Below are 24,563 nucleotides of genomic sequence, written 5' to 3' on the forward strand. Positions count from 1 at the left end.
AAACTTCTCCAGTGTGGGCCCACCCTTCTGTATTTGGTTGGCCACCTAGTGGCTGTTCTGTGCAATGTTTTGGTTTAGGGTTCATTTCTTCTACTCCCTCAAATTGGTAGATTAAATTATTGACTGATTAGTTCAGCAGCTCCTGGTCAGTAAAGGCAGCATACAGCTAATGTATGTTTGTTATGCAGCTGGTTGTATCATACAGTGGGGTCAAGAGAACAGTGGGCTGAGAGACCTACATTGTTTTAGGGGACCTGTTACTTGTCAAGCTCTTCAATTAAAGTCTTGTTTTATTTTTTATGCAGTTTCTTCCTCATTTGCTGCCCAGCAGAGTGGACGCAGAATACAACAAAATATGGTAAACAAGTAAACAAATAAGAGTATGTTAAAACAGGTATATTATATTATTGAAGCGTCAAAAACCTCAAGAAAGACCTAAACCTTAAGAAAAGGCCTAAAGAACAGCAGTAGCACAAAGACAGAGCTGCATAGCTGTGAGGGATGGAATATAGAAATACGATAATTAAAGAAAACTTTACTGCAATACTGTATTACTTCAAAAATTACAAGAGAATTTTCCATGAAAGATATTGCAAATGGATATGTAGTTGTGTATTGTGATCTATGCAAGATTGTTAATCATCCATGCTAGAATGGGTGTTGTTACCAATTTTACGAGGAAGTACAAAGTACAGGAGATGGGGACTCACAGCTTATAAGAAACCATAAAGAATGTGAAATGTCCAGTAACTCATGCAAGAGGCACACTTGAGGCAATAGTTCTGCAGTAAAATAACAACTGACCGGATGCGTAAGTGAGTGTGTGTCCAGCAGTAAGTAGTTCGCACCACAAGAAGAGGCAGCAAGGGGGAAGCACCCACATTTATTTAATCATTTATGTTGTCTAAAGTGATAATAACAGGCACATGCTAACTCATTTTTTCAGACTAACTTTATTGAAAATAATGTGGTTATTTCATATGGATTATGTATTTATTGATTCACCCAAAAACATATACCGTTATGTATATCTTTGTTGAGATATGAAATGACCTATTTCAAGATAGATGACTTTGGTACTATTGCCAGAGCCCGTCTACGAAGAGCCTGGGCACTCCCTATACGCCCCATTGTACCGATTTTGGTTGTAGTTCCATGAGACATCCACTGGGGGTGATCGCGGGCGAGTCCAGATTGAATGGGAGTCTATCGGGCTAAACGGCTAATTATGCCTCTTTCACCTGCTTGTCGTTGAAATATCGCAAATTTTATTGTAGATTCCGCAAGTTCAATATAGATTATGGTTCAAAAGTCAAATGAGTGAGTACTTATGTCCTTTCGATTTCTTACAGTTTGGGCCGTTGTTGGCCGTATACGCTAGCATTCTGCTAATGAATGCTGATTGGTCAGGGACGGACGGACTTGCGACTGATTACGACCAGAGACCCCTCTTGACGGCATCTGAAGCTGAAGCGCATCGGAAACATTATCTTAAGGAGGACTTTCCGTCGAAGTTATTTTTGCGTACTGTATTTATATTATATATATATATATATTATACTATTATATGTTAATAAAAGGAAGTGCCGAAGTGATTCAGAAACTGCCGTAAAGCAGTACCTCTGACAGTGTGACGTCATCGCATTTTTTGAACACCTTTTTAGAACAGATACGTGACCTTAAAAAATGCAATATTCAGCTGAGTTTATTATTTTAGCCCCACCCTTTGATAGCAACTTTCAAATTACTTGACAAAAAATTACATCGTGAGAAAAGTGGATTCTGAGGATAAAACCCCGTTGGCTCCCATTCATTCTGGACTCGCCTACGAGCGCCCCGCATGGTCAAAGATTATTACTGCAACCAGTCCGGAAACCCGGAACTAACCCGCGAGTGCCAGTTCTCCTCATATTAGACATTCTCTGCTATTGCCCAGCTCATTCCATAAAATCACCAAATAACTCTTTCCCATTTTTTTTTCCCAAAACAGACCCTTGATAACCATGGTTACACAACTAGGATTGTTGCAACTGAGTTATGAATCATAAATGCACTATAGTGTTTTATTCCCCTTCTTTGAATTAAAAGTTGTGCATTTAAAAAAGAGTCAAAAACATGAGTTTTTATGGTAAAAAAAAAAAGGTGCTTTGTGTTGTGGAAAAGAAACTGAAGCGTCACATCACTGTACTCGGTATTTCATTGGCTATATGAGCTGTCAGTCATCAGCACAAGAGGGGCAGGTCCTTCCTTTCAACGCGAACTCTCATTGGCTATTGTAGGCTGTGGACAAGACATGTGGGCTCTTATTGGCTCGAGTGACGTGTCAATCAAAAGGTCAGAGTGCAGCCGCCATTTTTAAACACAGTACATTGAAACTGTACCTGTAGTTTTGCTGCACTTTCAAGCATCGAGTCTGGAATGTCGTCATGCAGGCAGAATATTTGTATTACATTGTGAGAAGCAAGACATATAAACATTCATTAAAACTACAGTTAATTGACATACAAGCCCCATTAGGTAAAGAAGAGTTTAAACTATCATAAAGGACTTTAGGAAAGTTACCCGTCTGATAATAGGACTTACAGCATTCAACAAAACACTACATTTTTCTACATTATAATACACACAATATAACATGCTTTTGAACATTTAATTGTTTTTCTATAACTAATTGTCTTTTATTTTGTTGACGATGGAGATAATAGGTCATAGGATTGCAAAGCACGTAAATGCAAAGCAAACCTCATAATTTACTGGATACCCTCTTAGTGATTTATAATAATAAATAATGTATTTTTATTCTTCACTGTCATCCTCTGTCACCTTCTAGATGCTGAGGAAATTACACAACGGCTACGTCTTAGACAGTCAGCATGCTGTGAAATCTGCTCCTCTACTGGGGAGAAATGGAATTGAATGCCCCAAGTTTGAATTTGATATATTTAGATTTCATATTTCATTCAAAATATGCTTTCTAATAAATCAATGTCAGTCCAGTGTTAAGTTGAATGTTGATTATTCAATTTAGACCAAGATGAGGTTGGTGTCCCTCCGAGAGTGTTTTGAGTGGTTTGGTTTTGCGGCACAATCACTCACTCCTTTTCAGTGTGAGTGATTGAGTAAACTTTTCATTTAAAAAGACATTGATTGTTACCTAGAATATTAAATAACTTGATAGATGGTTGATTTGGCAGATCTGCTTGCACTTGCTTTGCACAGTATTAAAGTTGGAGCTGAATGTTTGGGAGTGGAGCTTGAGTGTTGGTTAGTTTTTTAAAACATTTTTTAAAAGGTTTACCATGCAAAGTGCCACCTGCCCATCAGGACTATCAAATCAGCCGGGGATTGAACCGCTTCTGATTGCGGGACGACCGGCTCAATTACTGAGCCGCTGTTGCCACTTTGACTTTTTCAAACATTCTAAACTATAACTTTTTTTGACTTTTTATACTTTTTATGAATTTTTATGATTAGTTTTTGACATAATATACTATGACTTTTTATTCACTTTTTGAATTAGTATAGTAAGACATTTTGACATTTTATACTGTGTTATCTATAAGTACGATATAATTACTTTTTCCGAAAAAAATGCTATATGCTACATTATTTATGCCTTTTTTCAACACACTATGCCATTAGTTTTCATGACTTTTTCGGGCATACTTTAGTATACATTTTTTGACAAACTATTCTAGGACTTTATGCTGTTTGCCAATATAATATACTATGACTTTTTTATAACTTTTTTCGACATACCATGCTATGGTGTTTTATTTTTTCAGACATACTCTTTTTGGAAATACTATACTTTTCATGACCTTTTCCAACATACTATGCAATGACATTTTTTTATGACTTCATCCCACATAATATACTATGACATATCGACATACTATACTATGACCTTTTAGCACTTTAATATGAATTTTTCATGACTTTTTAGCACTTTATATACTATGACTTTTTTCAACATATTGTCCAATTATTTGTTCAGAATACTAGAGTATGACGTTTGTCATCATTTTTTCATTACCAGGACTTTTTATGACTTTTAAGACATACTATTCTATGGCTTCTTTGATATACTTAACTATGAATTATCTTTGCCATAATATTTTAGGAATGTTTATGACCTTTTTTATAACACAATACTAAGATTTTTATTGTTTTCAATATTCTAGGACTCTATTATTTGAAAATTGTCAATATATACATTTTTTCATTACTTTTTCTGACATGCTATACAATTTTTTCATCCTATAATGTAACTTATTTTTAAATACTCTTCCACGACTTGTTCCGACGTCCTATATAATGTCATACTATACTACTTTTTATGACTTTTTTTCCACATACTATACTATAACTTTTTTAACATGCTATAGTATGACTTTTTATGACTCTTTTTCAATATACCTTTCATGACATTATTTTTGAGACTGTTTTGACTTTTTCTTTTAATTATTTTTCACCAAACAAATTTTAGAACTTTTTTCAACATACTATACTATGACTTTTTTCATGTTTTTTTTCAATGTCCAATAATGATTTTTTTTTTGACTTCTTTAAATACTATTGCACGAATTGTTATAATGTCCTATATTACATGACCTTTTTGGGGTAACTCTTCTTTGACATTTTTCATTACTTTTTTCAATATACTATAGTATGAGTTTTTTTTCAACATTCTATACCACAACTATTTATAAAATGCTATACAATGACTTTTCTTTTTTTTACTTACTATACTATGACATATACTTCTGACATAATGTACAATTACTTTGTATGACATACTATACTATCACTTTCTTTCATTAGTTTTTTATCATTATATATTACTTTTTGCGTTGTACTATACTATGACTTTTTATGATTTCTTTTCAAAATACTCTTTCATGAGATTTTTGTGAGACTGATTAGATATTTGTGGTCGTAGCTGTAGAAGCAAATCATGTTTTGCATAGTGTCCATTATGACATTATTTCTCACTTTTCTTTACTTTTGGTCTGTTTTGTTTCTTGTTTGTTTTGTTTCAGAACATACTCTTTTTTATTGTTTTCCAGCTGTCTTTAAGACCTAGTAAGAGACAGTACAGCCTACTAGGACCTTGTAGCTAAAGCAGTATCTATGATGACTTCAGCCCGGAGTTAACAGAGAAGGAAGAAGGTAAGATTTTATTCACCTTTATTGTAATGCACAAAGCAAAAGTAAAGAGACAACAAAGAAAGTACAAAAAAAGCAGTTAGGTACTGTGCAGTGCAATGTGCACATGTATAATATGTTGGATAAGGATTGTGTCAACATGCAGTGCATTGAGCATTAGTCATGCTCTGTGCTGGTTCTGTTTACAGCTGCTGGAGGCGAGGCAGAGTGTACAAACAGCCGATGACATCATAATTGACATGGTGTCCGATGAGGAGGACGGCATCTTTGGTGAGGTGACTGGGTGGATCCTGCGGCCTCCATCCTTTCAGAGCCAGGAACTCACTGACCTGTGGGCTACACTTCAAGCAAGACCAGATGCTAACCCAAAGTACATAGTGACACATACCAGACGTCTTCACGTTGGACCACATTCAGACAGAATGCCACTAACTATACATCACCCACCGGCAGTAGGCCAGGACTGTTCCAAACACTTATGACAAGCAATTCAAACCTTTGCATATATGTATATAAGATAAGAGAAGAGAAGATAAGAGAAGAGAAGATAAGATAAGATAATACTTTATTAGTCCTGCAGCGGAGAAATTTGCAATATATATATATTACACTATGGCTTCTTTTTTACACACTATATTATGACTTTTTGTCATCATACTATTCTAAAACTTTTTTTCAACTCAGTAAAAAGTGACTCTTTAAATACTTTTTTGACATAGTATACTGTGAATTTAGTGGATGTTCTGTACCATGTCTTAATTCTGACAAAATTTCACAAAATATTCAGTGAACATTTTATGAATATTTTCGAAATGCTATACTATGACTTTTTTTCCGACATACTATACTATGACTTTTTTGACATACAAAAAAGTTACTTTTTTGACAAACACTATACAGTTGATTTACTCTACTATGGCTTCTTTTTTTAACATACTAAAAAAACATATATCATGTTGTAATAAGCCATAATAAATTATTTTTATTATATATTTTTTTTATGATTTCTAAAAAAGTAATTGAAGTCAAAGTGTTGTTTGCCCCAAAAAGTCAGTGTGGTATATCATGAAAATCAGAAAAAGTCATAGTATAGTTTGTTTTATTTAAGTATTGTTTATTGAAAAACTTATGAAAAGTTCTTATGATATGTTTGATATACTTAATTATGACCTTTTTATTACATACTTTACTATGACTTCTTTATATAACTTTGTGGCTTTTTAAGTAATTTCTATGCATTTAATCAGAACAATTTTCAACAAAGTAATTGCAGGTTAAAATAAAACATTTAAATTTTGCTTCATTTTACACTATTTTCCATTTATCTAGTCGAATAATGGTTAATCTAGAATCCACAGTTTTTGAAGATTGACCCATACTAAGGACTAAAAGTCAAGAGGATATTTTAGCCTTTGCAGCTGAGCTTTTGATAGATCCTTTTTTCTTTATAAACGGTACTTAACCTGACCTCATGGACGTGCAATAATGATCACTGAAGAACCCTTTAAAATTAGCCCATTATGATATGCGGGCAGTTTGGTTCAACCCTTTCCATATCTTCTACATGTAGCCCACTAGCTCAAATTAAGTGAGTTTACAGCTGCAAAATGAACTAAAGACACACTTTAATGTGCAGTTCTGACCAGACGAGGGCGCCATTTGTTCAGTGTAGAAAGAGGAGCCTTACATACTGCATATTGGCTACAAATCAAATACTACTTGTACGTTAATACAATTAGTATTGAAAAACAGAGCAATTCATGTCCTAGGCGTATGTGCTCTGATCATACACACACAAAAACATGTTAAATCCCCATTACTGGTATCCTATAATATATTCTATTCACTGCTCACGTCCTGTGATGCATGACTTGTTTTACAACCTAATAAAGCAAATCTTAGTAATCACTGACTGTGCCTTGAGCAGAAATCAATATTTGAGCTTACTGATATTGACAGAGTTCCAGTGAAAGCACTGTAGTCAACACTCAGTACTACAGCATATTGAAAACAAATCTACATGAGAGGGATGGGGCGGCGGGCAGAATCTGTCAATGAAAGTGGAAATGCAGTTTAAATGGCACCTGTAGCTTAGACTCTCCACTCAGTATGGATCCTGAGTACTGAACAGATGTGGCAGGTAGATTCCACTAATCATTTTAAGGATGCAGATGGGCTGGATGCTCTTTCACTCAAGACACAATGCACAGTTTCCTGTCTATGATATGCCAATTAAAAATGACTCAGAGAATCATTGGAGTGCCTGTAGTGAGAATTATTCTTCTAGCGATATTCAATATCCATATTTTGTGCCTACTTCAGTCATCAAATAATTCACCAAGAGTTGATGCAATATGATAACTTTCCCCATATCGATTTGTTTTGTGCTAGTTAGTAACTGTTGGCATGCTAACACACTCACATTGTAAACATTATACCTGCTAAACACCGTCATGTGACTAAGTACAGCCTCACTGAGCGGTTAGTTTGGCTGCAGACTCTCATTGCGCTGGATTTGTGAACGTATTCAAAAATCACATCAAAATGTTCTGCTCTTTGTCTTGTTTTGTTTAGTTGTGACGCTCTGTAATGTCAATATGAAAGGTGCAATATGAATGTGTATTTCTAACTGTAGAATGATCAGACATAAGACTTTCTTTCAGGAGATCCATGTGCCTTAATAACAAAGTCAAAGTCAGCGTTCTGAAAAAAGGAAGCGAGGACTCAACTTTGAATTACTTTGTTTTCATGTCTCATTAACAAAAGAGATCTTAATCTCAGCGAGACTTCCCGAATAAATAAAGCTCAACAAAGTGAAACCACATCAAGTGATGGCAGCGGTCTTTGAAAATTTAGTTGGTGCCACATTTAGCTCATGCTGGCCGTTTTGTTTTTACGGATGCTATTTTGCCTCGCCGTCGAGGACTACAATGGAAATAAATATTTCAAAACTGTATTATGCAATCTCCTGGGTTGAAACGGGTGATTTGTGCCTACCAAATTAACATGGGTTCGCTGTAAGCACGCCAGATGTTTGGTCTGTTTTACGTTAAGGCTTAGGTGTATAAGAAACTCACAACCTAGTGTCTCTCCCAGTGGTTGCTGGAGTATATGGAGGTTCTATTACTATATCACAAGTTAAATACAGAAACAATATTCACCCTGTGTTAATGTTGCAGTTTACTTCCAAGCCTGTCTAAAATGTCATCACTTCATCCTATTAGACGTATGTGAACTTGTCATAATTAGGAATTCTTGAGTTATGGCCAAAAATATTAAATATGTTTTGTGAGGTCACAGTGTCCTTTGAGCAACCGAATTCTGATCAGTTCATCCTCGAGTGTGAGTGGACGTTTGTGCCTAGGAAATCACAAAAATGGTCCGTACCCGAGGTCACTGTGATCTTGACCTTTGAGCTCCAAAAGTACAAACAGTTCAACCTAAAACACAAGTGGATGTTTCTGCCATATTTGACGAAATTCCCTCCAGACGGTCATGAAATATCGTGTTCAGGAGAATGAACAAGACGTAGGTGCAGACAAAAAAAACCTCTCAATTGGAGTCTTAATAAATAACATATTTTGGACCCGGGAATGTTTTTTTTCACAATACATCACCTGTACCATTAATATTATTTGCCTCAGAATAGATCTTATTAAGTGTAAGAGTCAAAGTGTCCTTCCTGCAGGTCTGGGGGAGAGAAAAAGTTACGGAGCGCATCAAAAATCCACAGTGCCGGAAGCATATTTGACAACACCGAAGAGCTAGCTTACACAACAAAACTACAGGGTTGTGAACACCATTCACAAAACAGGTTATTTTAGTGGGTCGTGACTCTAAAAGGTTGAGAACCGATGCTCTACGTTATATGTGTGTATCAATCTCTGCCTGCTCACATCCCCCTGAACTGTAAATATATATGTATGTAAATATCAGCAGCATGTGTGATCCGGGGACAAAGACAGCATCGCAACATCTGGATGAGATGTCAATCAATGCACAGATTGAAACATGGCTGTGCATTTAATAAGCAGCTGTGTGTGTGTTACGTCTCTGCCTTCATGGTAAATATCACACTCTATATGCAGCTTTTGGATGCATCAAATTGTTTCTGTGCAGATGAGGTGCCAAATAGATTTAGATAGAAGATTTTATTTACTGCTGCCTCCACCATGTCTGATGGTAATAATAAAAATAAAAAAACCCACAGCAAACGTCTTACGAAGATTTAATGTACATTTATTCTTAACACGTGGAACATATAGTATAAAGATTTCATACTGAATAAATGATATTCATTAAGCCAAAAAAAGGAGAAAAGAGGAATTTACATCAAGTTTTTAGCTACATCATCTGAAATACAAATATGCAGAATCCGCATCACTGGAAAAAAAATAATAAAAATAAACAAAATAAACAAAAATTGAAATGGTTTCTTCATCAAGGTCTAGTTTGTCATTTAAGAAGGAGCTCAAATGGAACCGCAGACATGATCTCTGTTATATTCTCTACACCCGGACCGGAGACAAACTGAAACTTGAAGTTGTGTTTGTTGGGGGGGGGGGGGGGTGGGGGTGGGGGTGGGGGTGGCGTTTGGACAGCAGCTAAACACCCCCGGAGCGCGATACGAGCAGGGTGAGGCGCCTAAGTAACGGGGAGGGTAGCCGTCAAGTAATCACATGGCGTACTTGATGCAGGGGGAAAACTTGTAATCGTCAAAGATTAAAAATGGTGAAGAGCCAACAGAAGTTGAGAAAGAGAGAGAGAGAGAGAGAGAGAGAGTGTAATGTACAACATCATATATACACTGCAGCTTGGACTGCATCTAGAGTTGAGGACCAGTCCTAAAGAGGTGACTTTTTAATATAAGGGTCAAGTCATACAATCAAGGGACAAAGAGAAGAGGTCGGGGTGTTGTAGGTTCACCATACTTTGGGGGAAAGCCGTTTTCTCTCTTTCGACATTAACTAAAACTGTTTTTAAAAACTACAGTTTGCTGCCAAGCCAGCGTATCTCAGTGTGAAACAGTATTATTACAGTATGTTTACAGTTTTTAAGGTGTACAGTACAGAAAAAAAGTCCTACAATCTACTGCACAGGCCTCCCATGACAAGTGTCTGTTCACAGCCAATAATGTGGTTCCTGTGGGGCTGAGTATATAGCATCCAAAGTTACAGCAATTATACCACACCACAGTCCGTGAGTCTATGTAGCCTCCAAACATGAACCATCATATTGTTTAGTCCGTGCCCTCTTCCCCCTGCCGACCTCCCCCCCACCAAAGGGAGAAAGCGAGCACATGTATCCCCCAAAACTCACTGTAAACGAGACAGCAACTTTGGTTACAGTTTCTTCTTTTTTTTTTTTCTGGAGATTTTTCTTTTCATTAAAAAACAAGTCCTTTCTGCAGGGCAGCAACACTCTGTCCTATGCCTGGGTCCCAAATCTGCTCTTCTTTGTCAGTATCTTTCCATTTTTAGACGTTTAAAATCCACAGCTACTTCATGATATTCCTTCCTTTAGTGAGAAGCAGGGGGTAGAAAGACAGTGGAATCCGAGGTGATTTTGCATAAATAAAACAAAAACAAAAAAAGGACAGTCAGTTTTGCTCTTTTCACTCACACGCAACAGACACACGCACGCACACAAAAAAAAGGGGTGAGGGCGAAGGGGAACGGAAAGAGGCGGAGCTGAAACCTCCCCACGGCTGTCATGACTGGCCGATCAGAAACAGTACGTCACAGATCACTTGGGACACCAGAGAGTTCATAAGTGGGGACACGGAGATGTCCAGTAGCCTCGACTCGTACAACGTGAACTCCGAGTGGTTTTCGTCCACCTTAGCCAGGGCGTGCAGGGCCCGGGCCGCCCGCCGCATCATGTCCACACTGGTGGGCTCAAACTGAGGTCCTCCCTGCATTTGCAGCAGGGAGCTCTGGCTCTGCTGGTACTGTGTGGCAGCTAGGCTGTCCTCCAGGAAGCCCAACAGGTTACCCACGCTGGCTTTCTGCACGGCAATGGCCCGCGCCGCTAGGCTGTCGCCCTGGGCCAAGTTGGCCAATAGGACGACGGCCATTTCTCGGCACACGGCCACTTTGCGCTCACCGACCAAGCGCACCAGCGAGCCGTACAGCTTCTCCAAGCGGCTGAACGGCGGCGTTGCCAGTATGAGGTCGACGTTGTTGTCCTGGATGCTGAGCTTGCTGAGGGTCTCGAGGACCAGTCTCTGGGGGGAAAGTGAGCCGTGGGGCCCCAGCGTGGGGAAGGGGTCCAGGGCCTCCGCTGAGGGGCAGACGGCCCAGTGGAGCAGGCCATCCAGCAGCGGCAGGCATATGCTCTCTGGATAGATAGAAAGGTCCAGCTGGCCTGAGATGTTCGCCAGAGTGACGAGGCAGTTCTCCCTCAACACCTCGAGGCAGTCCCACCACCACTCGTCTCTCTCGCAGCTTACGCCTTCGTCCTCCTCGTCCTCCTTCTCGTAGGTGACCGGGGCCTGTTTGCGTTCGGGGTGCCTGTGGTGGAGCAGCACCAGGCGGCCCAGCAGCAGCAGGAGGCCCGGGTGTTTGGACATCTCCAGGTCGTTACCGGGGACGAACGAGAGGCTGCGCACGATGTTGGAAATGCAGATGCAGCGCCGAGCTAGCGAGTCCTGCCAGTCCGACAGAGTGCTGAGCGGCGTCTCGTCCTTGCTGTGAGGCTCGTCCTCCAGGATCTTGATGTTGCGCCGGCTCTGGAGGTCCGGGTTGATGCTGAACAGGTACTTGCCGTTCTCCTTCTGCTCCTCTGCGCCTCCACGGACCACTTCCTCTGTGACCGACCCCGGGCGGGCAGATAGCACATCATCGATAGTGGCAGTGACTGGTGCACCAATGGGAAGAGGAGGAGGAGGAGGAGGAGGAGTCTTCGCCGCTGGAGACTTCTGAGGTTCGGAAGACTCGGGCAGCTGCTGCCGAGTCTTACTCTCCCCGTTGGACTTGGATTTGTCGGAGTTTTCTGTCACAGTCTCGGTCGCCTGGACCTTCTTGCGGCTCTCGGTTGCGGCTTGCTTGCGTTTCCGCTGCTTGAGAAGGTCCATCCGGCTCTCAAAGTGGGTCTGGATGTGTTCGGTAGTGTCACCGCCGCCGATGCTCCAGTGTGTCAGGCCGCTGTCGAAGCTCTGCCGCTGCCCAAGCTTGGACGAGTGGTTCACAAGGAAGGGATTCTTCTTCCGCACCACCTTGATGGGAAGTTTATCAAACTTGCTAGCCTGCTTGGGCTTTTCCGAGTGGAGGCCGGGATCCTGGGAGGACCCTGAGGTAGAGGTATTGGGCTCCTTGATAGAGGACTCCCTCTCCTTCTCCTCATCCTCGTCCTCTGAAGACGTGTGTTTGTGTGAGCTCTCCTCCTCCTGTTTCACCTGGACCAGTAAGGGGCCGTCAGAATTGGCCTTGGTTTCCTCCGCCTCCTCGTCCTCCTCGTCGTCTTCGTCCACGTCCATGTCCTCGCCCTCAGGCATGGGGATTTCGTCGTCAGGATCCTCGGCCGCGTTGGGGTCTATGAGGGTGCGCTGGCCGGGGTCTCCTACTTCGTACTCCTTTAAGATGCCAAAGATCTCGATGAGGCAGCGTCTGAAGTACTCCACCACCAGCTCCAGGAAACCAGGAAGCTGAGAGACCAAAGAAGACCGTCATCAAAACAATCCTGTACGCTCATCTGCAATGTGACAAGGCAGGTCATGTTGTTCTGTGAATGCGAATGTCGGTTTGTGGAGCTTACCTGGCATAAGTTAAAAGTAGTAATGCTATTGTCATCATACAGTAAAATGTTAATGGTGTCCAAGGCCCAGGTGCTTTCAGCTAGTAAGCCGGACTTTAGTGACATCATCACTCTCCAAGCCTCAGGAGTGCCTGTAAAAAACAAACAAACAAAAAAAAAAACTGAATGAATACAAGCCAACTACATCATGATCAGTTCATACAGCTGTGAACGAAAGGAAGAGGTTCACTGATCTGTACCATCAGGATTGGCATTATTTCCCCCCCCAATTACTAATTTCACCTATTCCATAATAATCAGCTTTTATCAGTTAAACTACTCAGAATAAGCTCTCCCACAGTCAGGGAGGGAGCTTCACATGGTTATTAATCCAGGTCAGGCACGCAGGCGATCATTCATCAGATATTTTGGTGGCCATTAACTTAAATAAATGGTCACACGGCCCTTTCAGCCCTTTACCAGTCACAATAAGCAGTTTTTGAGTTTGTTACATTTAAGGACTTCTGTAAAACTATGACTTCTAGTCCTTGTTATACTACTTACATTTAACTGCAATCACTAATGGCACTTCATGTTCAATACTGAGAGGCATGAAATAAAGGTTCTGTACCAATGTCTTTCATGGTGAGCCGTCTGCGAGGTTTGAGATGGGGTGGGGAGGCCTCCACAGAGCCGGGAGGGAAGGCCACGTCTCGCCTGATCATGGGTTGCTGCACTGGGGCCTGGCCAATGTGGGAGGCGGGTACTGGCGGTCCAGCTTTCTGCACCTTAATCCCTGGATGCATGTAGGGGGACTTGCTGGGCGACGTCCTGCTTTCCATGGGCCGGGGCATCGGTGTCGGGCTTGCCACCTGAGGAATGTGGTTCTGGGAAGTCTGGTAGGTGGATGGCAGGGGTCTGGTCATGGGAGGTCCAGACCCACCTGGGCCAAAGGGCGGCTGCCGCTGGTTGACGTGGCCGGGCCACTGACCCTCGTGGTTCATGCGTTGGTCTGATGGCATCATCTCCTCTGAGCGGTTCATGCTGTGGTAGCCGGGCCCCTGGCCTGGTACGGGAGGTCCCTGTCTGTTGGGATAGTTAGGGTAGCCCATCTCATTGCGACCCTGCCACATTGGGCCCTGGGGGCCATCAGGACCCGAAGGCATGGGGCTTGACATCATTTGGGGAGGCATTGGAGACTGGGAGTTAGGGCCCGCAGATGAAGGTACTCTGTCCCGTCCAAAGGGGAATGGGAACTGGTTCTGAGGGCCTGGTGGTCTGCGGTCCGCTCCAGGATATGCATTATATTGGTTGTACATGTCCTGTTGGCCCTGGGGCCCCGAGGACTGGGGTCCTGGCTGCTGCTGACCACTGTAGGGGACATTGTACATTTCTCCCTCGTGGCGTTTGGCAGGAGGACCGTACCCTCCATCCACGGGACGCTTGTAGTTCTGGAAGAAGACAAAATTCAGCATTATACTAAACAATTGAGAATCCTTGACAATTATAACAGAATTAAAGCATGCATCTCTTCCATAGAATGCCGCCACAGAGAGGCAATTGTTCCTTTAACACATATATAGTAAAAATTAAAAAAAAAAGAATAACCAAGTTGCAATAAGAGAACTGCTAATGCCGAACAAAATGTTCTCACCGGTTGCTGCTGAGGATACATTCCTGGCTGTTGATTTGGGTAAGGACCACCAGGGGGAGCTCCTTGGCCAGGGTACTGATTGGTATAGGATTCATGCCTGAAAACAATAACAAACGTTCACACAGTTACATTTCACATTTCTTCTTCAAACTTACTCCAAACTTTCAGTTTTTGTATGAAACTCCAACACTGACAATCCTTCAGTCATTCAAAACGATCACACTGGCACATTGCCTTGAAACAACCAAATGTCCCCCTTAACACAGACCCATCTTAGCACCGGATGGGTACTGACCGTTGCTGTGGTGGAGGGCGGCTGGGCGAGTACATCCCTGTGTCGGCACCAGAAGGCATCATGTTGGGCTGAGGAGCTCCTGGTCCCATAGTGCCGTCAGGGCCAATGCCCGGCTCCGGTCTGTGAACACAAGCCACGCTCATCAGTTCATTTGACTTATTTACAAAAGGACATTGAAATAGTAAATGCCTGATCCCAATCTCTTTGCAACCCTTATATGTGTGACATATTTAGAACACTAGGAGAATGAGGCTTTTTTGTTTACCTTCTGTCGTATCCGTAAGGGTACTGTTGCCTCTGGCCCATCTGCATGTTGCCCATAGGGCCTGGTGGACCTCTGTTATACTGTTCTGCCATCCCACTGTTGGGTCCTGGTTGCATGAACTGCTCTCCAGCTTATGAAAAGAAAAGAACAGAGATGGGTCTTAGTTTTTAGAACTCCTACAGCATTATATTTGCCGGTTTGGCTGTTGCTCACCTTTCCTCATGCCACCGAAGGGGTCCTTGTTGGACTCGTAGGGGCCCATTCGACCTATCATCTCGGGGCCGCCCATCCCGGGCTGGTAGCCCTGTGAATTGGGAGTCAAGGCGTTCCTTCTGGAAAACGCTGGGTCTCCGCCATCCGCAAATGGGTCCTGCAGATTAACGCTGCTACTCCTACAGGAGGGAAGGAGGCGTGTTATTGAAATATTGATCATTATTTTTCCGTTTTACATAAATTATTCTAAATTCTTGGTAATTTCTTCTTTTTTTTTTTGAAGTTTTGGATTATTGCACGTATTAACAATTTTAAGATGAAGTATTAAAGGTTGAAGAAATTATAGATACCAGGAGTCTATCACAATCTAAACTGTATTGCAAGATTTTTATTAGATATGACTCTTTTCTTTTTTATTTACCAAACATATACATGGATTTCAAGACATTCAAAACTTTATCGTGATGAAAACTGTATTTATTATACAGTTTTTTAGGGGACATTCATATTACTATATGTTTTACTGTAGTCATTTTCTCAAACCTCAAATACATAATTGAAAAAAATTGTTGTACATCACAAGCTTGGTTGTGTGTATATCTTAACATGACCTAACAGTACATAACTTTTTCCTGTTTGTCGTACTCCCAATTTCCTGCTGCAATGATCCAATCCCGCCACAGGGATCACTTTCATTTTATTGTGATGACTCCTGATATTTGCTGACATCATAGAAAACTTGATATCGTTGCTTCTAACTCGTACCTGGCGCCAGGTATTGGAGGCATTTGCGTGTGCGGGGTGGAGGCCGGGGTCGGGGGCTTCAGGTCTCCACCTTCTGCCATCGAACTACTGGTGGACTGAGGAGTCTGGGGTCCTTGCAGGGATCCGGAGCCGGCTGCAAAACAAAGATACACACACACACATACTGAGTGCTTGTACACAACAAAAGTCCTCTGGGTTTTGAAAATCCAAAGATTCCAGAGAATTCAAAGAACATCCCCTCCTCCTCCTCCTCCTCGTCCTGCCGTCGCTCCAGGAATAAAAGCGAGATGATAGCGGATAGTGAGGCGGGATGGTGTTGTGTATATGCTGAGCACTGCTGGGGGGGGGGGGGGGGGCTTTCAGGAACACATGCTGCTTTTGGCAATCTTAAATCCCATTAAGGAATTCCTAAGCGCCGCACAGAGGAAAACAGTTTGAGTCAAGCCGACTGGCTTTTTTTTTTTTTTGAGTGCACAGCCAGCGAAAATGTTGAATTATCCAGCTCATCACAGCACCCCCGTCCCCCCTCCCCCTCCACACCCATCACCACTTCCATCACCCTCCTCTTCAACCGGCGTCTCTAGGAAACAATGATCTAAACCCTGACTCTGACAGATTACTCCCTGACCTGTACAGACAGGAGACAGCGAGTTGTGTAGCGTGCGTGAGAGTGAGTGATGTTTGTGTTGTGTTTGTGATTGTAGCGCTCATCCTTAACTTCAGCTCAGGACTTCTCACTATTAACACGCCAGTCTGATGACTCACAGGTTCCCATTCATTAAAAGTGACACACACACACACACACACACACACACACACACACACACACACACACACACACACACACACACACACACACACACACACACACACACACACACACACACACACACACACACACACACACACACACACACACACACACACACACACACACACACACACACACAACGGGGTCACTGGCAGGTCACATTTATTCACATTTTCTCACATCACCCTCTCGCCTCTCAAGCTCTCACACATACACACACATTAACCGGCTCTCCCCCCCCCCCCTCCCTCTGGGCAGGGATTTCCCTCTACTAAAGATGAAGGGAGGAAAGGGGAGGGGGGGAAATAGCATGGTAGAAACCGAGTCAGAGAGCGTTGCATGACTTTTACGCGCACACACACACATACATTCAAGCCCCCCACCCCCCATTCATCATTTCTGGCTCAGCTCTAATCTCCAGGGAGCGTTGCCTTTGCCTCTGTAGCCCCGGGCCGGGCAACAGGCAGCGAGGACACGCCACTGACGGGGCTATCGCTATCGCAAAAATCGACTCCCTCCCCACCCCCCAACCGCCGCTTCCACCCGGCTCTTCCGACGTGCTAACTAGAGGGGCTGATGCCAGCTGACAAGCACCCTGATGTCTCCTGTAACAACACCCCGGCGCTGACTCAGTGCCCCGTGTCTGACAGCATGGGTCTCGGGCCAGACTGAAGCAGCACGTGGTCGCTCCTGGTGTGGTTGCTCCTGGCAGCTCAAACCGGAGTCCCTCCAAAACAAACAGCTTCCAGCCGACACATTGTCACGTGATCCCAGCCCCCCTCTCCCTTCACCTCTGACTGACTGCCAGTTTACACACTACTGACTTTTTCACCCACCATTCAGAGTTCATTGAAAGATTTGGCATGCCGGTGGAATCGCTGTTCGCGCAAAACGACAACGGGGCGAGAGTCTGAAAGGACAAGTCTTTCGTCATGTCCTGTGCAAATGCCAAGGAGTCTTTCCCCGAGAGTGGTGTTCGTGGAAATGTCCAGAGGATGCGGCGCACTTCTGTGACTTACAGCTACACCGCCGCCACCGTCCCACTCCTCCAATATACGCCCAAAGTAGCATTGATTTATGGAGGATGGCAGCACCGTACAGAGGATGACAAACGACGGTCTGAGATCGGCTTTTAACACTGCAATTAATAGGGTACAATAAAAATACACTAGTTTATAGGGCAGATGATGCGAGGCAAATAGAGCAATGAGGATGTGATGAATTGCATGGAACCCAAACGGCACCCAAGGGAGGGAGGGGAAGAAAAAAAATTAAAGAAGCTTTCATTCATACGCGTGATTTAAGGGGGGGGGGGGTACATTTGTGGGAGGATGCCGGTGCTCACCTGGGCTGGGAGGCTGGACCTTCGGCTGGTTCTTTTTGGTGTCCGTGTTGAAGAAGTCCGCGGGCGGGTCTTCGCCACGCTCAATCTTGCACTCGAAGGCGTACAAACACTGGATGTACTGTTTCTTAAGCGAACTGGCCGCGCTGCTCGACGTGCCCACGTTCAGGTTGGTGGCCAGCTCCCTCCACTTCTTGTTCTTGTTCACCTGGTGGGCGATAAGGAGGAAGGAGTAGGCTCAGAAAGCTGCACACAACAGCACTTATAGGAATTACAAACATGTCTGTTTTAATACGTGATGTCCCCAACGAAATCTGGGCATACCTGTGTGAGGCCGCCGATCTCTTTGACGGACACGTAGAGCCTGAAGAGATCCAGAGGCTTGCGTCCGACTGCGGGCAGGTTGTTCATGCCCATGGCCTTCTCCTCAGCGAAGGCCAGGAATCGATCCACCCACATCTTCCTCTCTGGCTCTGGACCGAGCTCGTACAGACGAGTGATCTTCTCGTTGGTGATGGTAGAAGAGCTCGACTTCTACAGGACAGATGATGGGATGATATCGTGAGATTGAAAAAAAAAAAAAAAGCTCCAATGAGCATCAAAAGTGTTATCGCATGGTTTTAGAACTCTACCTTTTTGGATTCAGGCTTAGGAGTCCCCTCCACTTTGTTGTTTATCTTCTGGGTAGGGTTTATTTTTTCCATGCCAAACTCCGAACTGGGAGCCATTCCTAATAAGACGGTAATAAAAGGAGGGTGAAAAACAAAAGATTACCAGTCTATACCAGCCTACTATGGACTCAGTTCACCACTTGATCCGGGCTCAGTGTAGCTTTTACTCACCAGGAGTGTTGTTGGCTATATTTGCTCCCATTGGGTAAGGCCCAGGCCCTCCCTGGTTCATCATACCGTGCATGCTGTTCATGCCAGGGCCGTATGGAGAGCCTGTTCCCATCATGCCTTGGGACATGTTAGGGTAGCCAGGAGGCCTAGAGAAGGGAGAATGCTTGTTTTAGAAGGAATACGTGGGAAAAGAGACACAATCAGCTGAACTAAAAATACTCATAATAATCATCCTCTCTGTTTGATTGTCTAACAAATCTATTCATTTTCCTCATCTTGTGTTTGCTTATTCTGTAGGAAACATCCATTTACGTCATATGACACCAGCAATTGCCAAGCCCACGAGTGTCTCTCTGTAGGCTGAGCTGGCATCTTTCGCAGGGGAAAGATGTGAGTCACAGATCTCAGAACGCTTTCTCCCTCCCTCCACTTTTTTTTCTTCTTCCCATTTCTCTCATAGATAAGTGTTTGGTCCACTGCCATCAACTCTGCGGCACAATCAGGCACCACAACACAGCAGACCGGCTTGCACGTGGGAAGAGCCAATCATTTTTCATGGTCACACAAACGCATGCACATACAAGACAGGCACACACACGCACACGCACATTCAGCTAAATAAAAAACCCCTCTTCAGGCTGAAGTGTCACAATGCAATGCATCATGACTGACCCTTGACATTTAACTGCTCCCTTTACACTAACGCAGCCAGTAGCTGTAAGCACCCCACCTGTTGTGTATGGAGTTTGTGGGCCCGTGGTGCATGGAGGGGCCGCCGTCCTTCCTGTTCATGGCCGGAGGGGGACACATCCCGGACGCCACCTGAGGAGGCATGCCGGCCATGTTTGAGGCCATCGCAGGACCGAAGGGCCGAGCTCCCATCTGCCCCGGGCCTATTCTGCCTGGCGGGATGCTGCCGTACGGAGCCCCGCTGCCCTGACCAGGCATGGGGTTCATGGAGCCGCTCATGCCGGGACCGGCGGGGTAGTTGGCATTGGGCATCCCTGTGTAGCCGGGCTGCCTCGGGTAGCCTGGAAGGGTCACAAATAGAAAGGAATGTAGATTTTAGACGGGTTCTCACAATCATGGAATCCATGCCATCCTACTGTGTTTGTCATCTGAGTGAGGACTTCTACTCATCACTCTCTGACATGATAAAGAGTTTCTGCAGGCCAGCTCTAAATTTACCTCTGTGCTGCCTGTTCTGACAAGCAGGCTGATGAAGCGGGCTTTATCTGGCCCTCGCTGTTCGCTGCCATGACTCATAGCAGAACTTCTTCAAAGCCCACAGAAACCATCTGAGACTTCAAAGTGAAGTGATGGAATTTCATAAAGTATATGAAGTGAGAGGAAACTTCAAAGCCTTTTTTTTTTTTTTTTTAAAGATCTGGGCTATCTACGAAACTGTGATGGTCGCCGGACGACATCTGTAAAATCATTCATAATATTTTTAGGATAAAAAAAAAAAAAAAAAAAAAAAAAAAAAAAGGTATTTTAAAAGCAACACCGGCAACACTTTTACCCCCGAGGCCTCACCTTGTGGACCATACTGCCCACCCTGAGGCCCGTAGTTCCCCATGGAGTTGTTCTGGGGATATGGTCCCATCCCAGCATGCATCTGGCCTCCCGAAGACTGGCGTGGAGATAAGGCGGAGCCAGGTTGCCCAGGGGACCCGTAGGGAGGCATCTGAGGGTTACGCATGTACACTGGGGAGGATCGGGAGAGAGCTTTTAGGAGGATGTAGCCGACTAAAGCAATACATTCTTCTCTGCGTTATATATTGACCCAGAAAGCTGAGTTCGCCGCTGCAAGATCTGTTGTTCTTCCTGCATCCAGCGCTGTCATTTCACATGACAGTGATGTAAGTGGAGGCAAGGAGGAAGAACTACAAACTACGTCAGCTGGGATTTCTCGAAGTAGGCTAAAATAGAGAAGTCATGGCATCATATTATATCAATGACCTCAATAGCTGGAGCATGATCATCGACCACGGGGGGATTGATTAGTTCCACTGAGGCGTCCGCAGTCAGCCTTTTGTAAAATATTATATATATAAATATATATATATATATATAAATAATAAAGATAAGAGGAAAATGGACCATGTCATTAAATGAATCTGCAAGTCGATAGTAGACTTACTTGCTGTGAGAGAGGAGACTCGGGGACTTGCTTTTCGTAAACTCAAAGTAAAACTAAACTGTTGATGATTTTGTCCCCAAAAGTTCTATCAGGCAGAGTGCACCCAAATGTACTGAACTACTGAATGTAGGGTAGTCTGTGCACGAAATCCTGTGTCCTGTTTCCCGACTGCGCAATGGATTCTGGTACATCCAGGTGCTGCCAGCATGGCTCCATGAGAGGGAAGAAATCGGCTTTCTCGGTCAATATATATTAAGCATCAACAAAAGATGCAGAATTTTCACTTGGAAAAAAAGTCCAAAGAAAAAGGTGCCAAATTTTCCCTTTAAAAAAAAAAAAGTCTCTGTATTTATACTGAAAGCCATGCTTCCTTAACACATCTTGTCTCTCTGTGTGAAGACCCTAGCTCTTTGCTTCCTCACAAACACACAGAGGTTCAGTGTGTCTGTCTCCAGTTACCCTCATTTGACCTGGCAAGTAGACTATAAGTACATTCTTATTTAAAGATACAGCCTGGGGGAGTGTTTACAGGAGGACAGAGTGCATACAGATGCAAACAGACACACCTACAAGCTGCTGGGCACACATTCTTGCACATTTTTGTTAGCCTCCGGGCAAAGGAGCGGTTAGGTGCTTTTTTATAAAAAGGCGCCTAAAAAGCGATTTGAGTCAGCTTTCAATTCAGAAACCTCTTGAACCATGTTTTAACACTCACCTCTTTCCTGGCCCATGGCTGACTGGTTCATGGAAGAGTGCATGATGGTGTCTGACTGGACGCTGGGCGGCCGCGGAGGCATCTGATTACCTGCAGGAAATCAAAAACACAAGGGGCTTAGCAATATAAAAAAAAGGACATGAGAAAATCAGATTGCCTTAGTTATTATCAGTTTTTTTTCCTTAAACTTCACAATATTGGCCATCAAAGGACCATAAGCAGATAGAATATAATAAAAACAATGAAGGACTATGACAGTGTCCTGTTGGCTGCCTGTTAAATTGCTCTCCACCATGAGTTGTTGGTGGCATCGTAACTCCTGTTTCTGTGCCGTCTGGATGGTTTACTAGCATCATGTTAGGAGAAAAATGTTCCCATCTGGCAAGTCCCTTCATGAATGACAAATGGGACTTGTTGTATTTGTGAGTGAGCAAGTTGAATTAAATCTCTAAATCTGTTGGCTGTTCGTTCACTGGATGTTTTTCACAGCATCCGACTCTCTATGTGAAAAATGTTTTTAATGTTTTCCTGGTTGGCAGTGTTCATTTTATTATATTATTATTGTATATTAGTTTCAGTAACATTTTTGTCATTTTTGTCCTTCATAGTTTTAGTCAACAACTCAAAAAAGGTTCCATTTTACATGAAGAAATGTAACATTTTAAATGACCTTGAGTAAAATGTTTTCACTCATAACTTTGTCAGTGATTTTATAATTCACTCTTAATCTTTTGTCAAATGTCCTTTTCTTATTCATCAGACTCTGTTGAACATTTCAGGCAATCTACTCTAACAAAAACCAATACTTTACTCCTGTCGTTTTAGTCCAACTGATTTCACATAAGACTTTATCTTGTCATTATCTGATGAAAAATACAGGGTGAATGATTCAGAATGCAGCTTTTCTACTCCAAGTCCTCCCTACTGTGCTCATTAGTGATGAGCACAGTCCTGAAGCACCCGTTATTAGAGCGGATCCCCACCGCCCCACATGTAAAAATATGCGTTAATCAACCAGCTGAACACAACACAGCACACAAACCGTATGCATAGAAGCAGGACTGAGATAAAGAAAGACAGAGACGGACAGATCCGAGGCCAACGTGTGTGTGTGTGTGTGTGTGTGTGTGTGTGTGTGTGTGTGTGTGTGTGTGTGTGTGTGTGTGTGTGTGTGTGTGTTCAAGACAAAGAGATGGGAAGAGAGGTGTTAGGTGACCAATTAATGAAAGTTTATGGTATTCAAACTACATTTTAGTATCAGCTTTGTTTGTCAACTATATTGCATTTGATATCGGCACGGTTCCAGCTTTTTGCCGTCATTGTCCCGACGTTATTGATGAACATATTTTGTCATAGTTTTAAGTAATGAAATTAACACTGCTGGTTAGCTAGTTGTTGCTTTTTTGCAGGCTTGATCTGACGTTTAGCTGGTGAGCCAATATTATTGCATTCCGTTTTTTCAAACTGCATGTTGCTTATTTTTGGTATGTTCTTTCTAATTAATCCTCATTTGTTCTTTATCAGCAAGACCTGGTATGTCATTTTAGCAGACTCAAATAATGCTAACTTCTGCTTTCCGATCCCATTTTCTGTGTTCTTGGTCATGTTTATGTTTAGTTTTTTTGCAGTTAAGCTTCATTTAATTCAATTTCATTATAGAATGAATATAAAAGATTTTTGCTTGCAATAAATCTTGGTTCTGCATGAATATAATGTCCCTCCTCTATGTTGGTTATATTGCATTCAGAAAGAGATTTCAAAAGAACAGTACAATTGTATATTGCACTTCATTGAGTGTTTTCAGTACCGTCTTTACCTGGCACAGCAGCAGGGGACAGAGGGCCTGTGCGGGAGGGGGTGACGCTGGCGGGGGAACCCACGGGCGATGGCGAGGGCCCACGAATGCCGGGCAGGTGGGGCGAAGTGTGCGGCGAGAAGGGCGACTGGGCGGGATTGCTCTGCTCGCCCTGACTGCTGGATACCCCTGAGGTGCTGACGCCGGGGCTCAGGGCCCCCTCCGTACCGGTGGGCAGGTCGTCGATGGAGCCTGACAGATCCTGAGACAAGAGGAACAATGTGGGTTAATAAAGTTTTGGTTTTTTTTACAGGAAAACCTCTCATCTTTCGACACGTTTTGAGTTTCTATCAGTGGACAGTGACCATTATTTTGATTTTTTTTATGTATCTAAGAATTTTGGCTGATAAAACGAATACAAATTTTGTGAAAAAAACAATGACTGATGGCTCCAATGTCCGACTTGTTGTTTATTCAGAACAACAGATTATCAGACTGAGCTGGTTGCTTTGAATACATCAAATATGGCTAATATTAGCACAAGTAATTCATTCACTTCAAATCAACTCATGGCAACTAATTCAAATGTGATTTTATGCACTTTTTCATGTCCGTTTATTCTTAGAAACCCACCTCATCAAACCATCCCAATACAAACAAACAAATCTGAAACTTTTAGGAAACTGGGAACATGGGGTAAGACAAATTAGTGGAATATGATACACAATATCAGAGGTGTGTGTCAGAAGGGATGAAAATGAGGTCAACTTTGACTCACACTTCTAAAAGGTAAAGAAGAAAAGAGATGCATTTGAGTGAG

The 24,563-nt window shown here is 43.0% G+C and overlaps 1 protein-coding gene across 1 annotated transcript in view; it reads right to left on the bottom strand.

Annotated features, from left to right (window-relative positions):
• Window positions 1-9,733: 9,733 nt before the first annotated feature.
• Window positions 9,734-24,563, bottom strand: part of LOC129097061 (AT-rich interactive domain-containing protein 1A-like) — a 53,308-nt gene continuing 38,478 nt past the window's right edge. The window contains 16 exon segments of the mRNA XM_054605764.1: window positions 9,734-12,814; window positions 12,925-13,055; window positions 13,535-14,354; window positions 14,558-14,654; window positions 14,853-14,972; window positions 15,118-15,247; window positions 15,331-15,509; window positions 16,096-16,228; window positions 18,252-18,456; window positions 18,573-18,782; window positions 18,881-18,978; window positions 19,091-19,236; window positions 19,821-20,121; window positions 20,627-20,797; window positions 21,949-22,038; window positions 23,756-24,005. Coding sequence (XP_054461739.1) covers window positions 10,880-12,814; window positions 12,925-13,055; window positions 13,535-14,354; window positions 14,558-14,654; window positions 14,853-14,972; window positions 15,118-15,247; window positions 15,331-15,509; window positions 16,096-16,228; window positions 18,252-18,456; window positions 18,573-18,782; window positions 18,881-18,978; window positions 19,091-19,236; window positions 19,821-20,121; window positions 20,627-20,797; window positions 21,949-22,038; window positions 23,756-24,005 — 5,016 coding nt within the window. The 3' untranslated portion in view covers window positions 9,734-10,879.

This window comes from Anoplopoma fimbria, chromosome 10 (genome assembly GCF_027596085.1).
Source record: "Anoplopoma fimbria isolate UVic2021 breed Golden Eagle Sablefish chromosome 10, Afim_UVic_2022, whole genome shotgun sequence".
Classification (NCBI taxonomy): Eukaryota; Metazoa; Chordata; class Actinopteri; order Perciformes; family Anoplopomatidae; genus Anoplopoma; species Anoplopoma fimbria.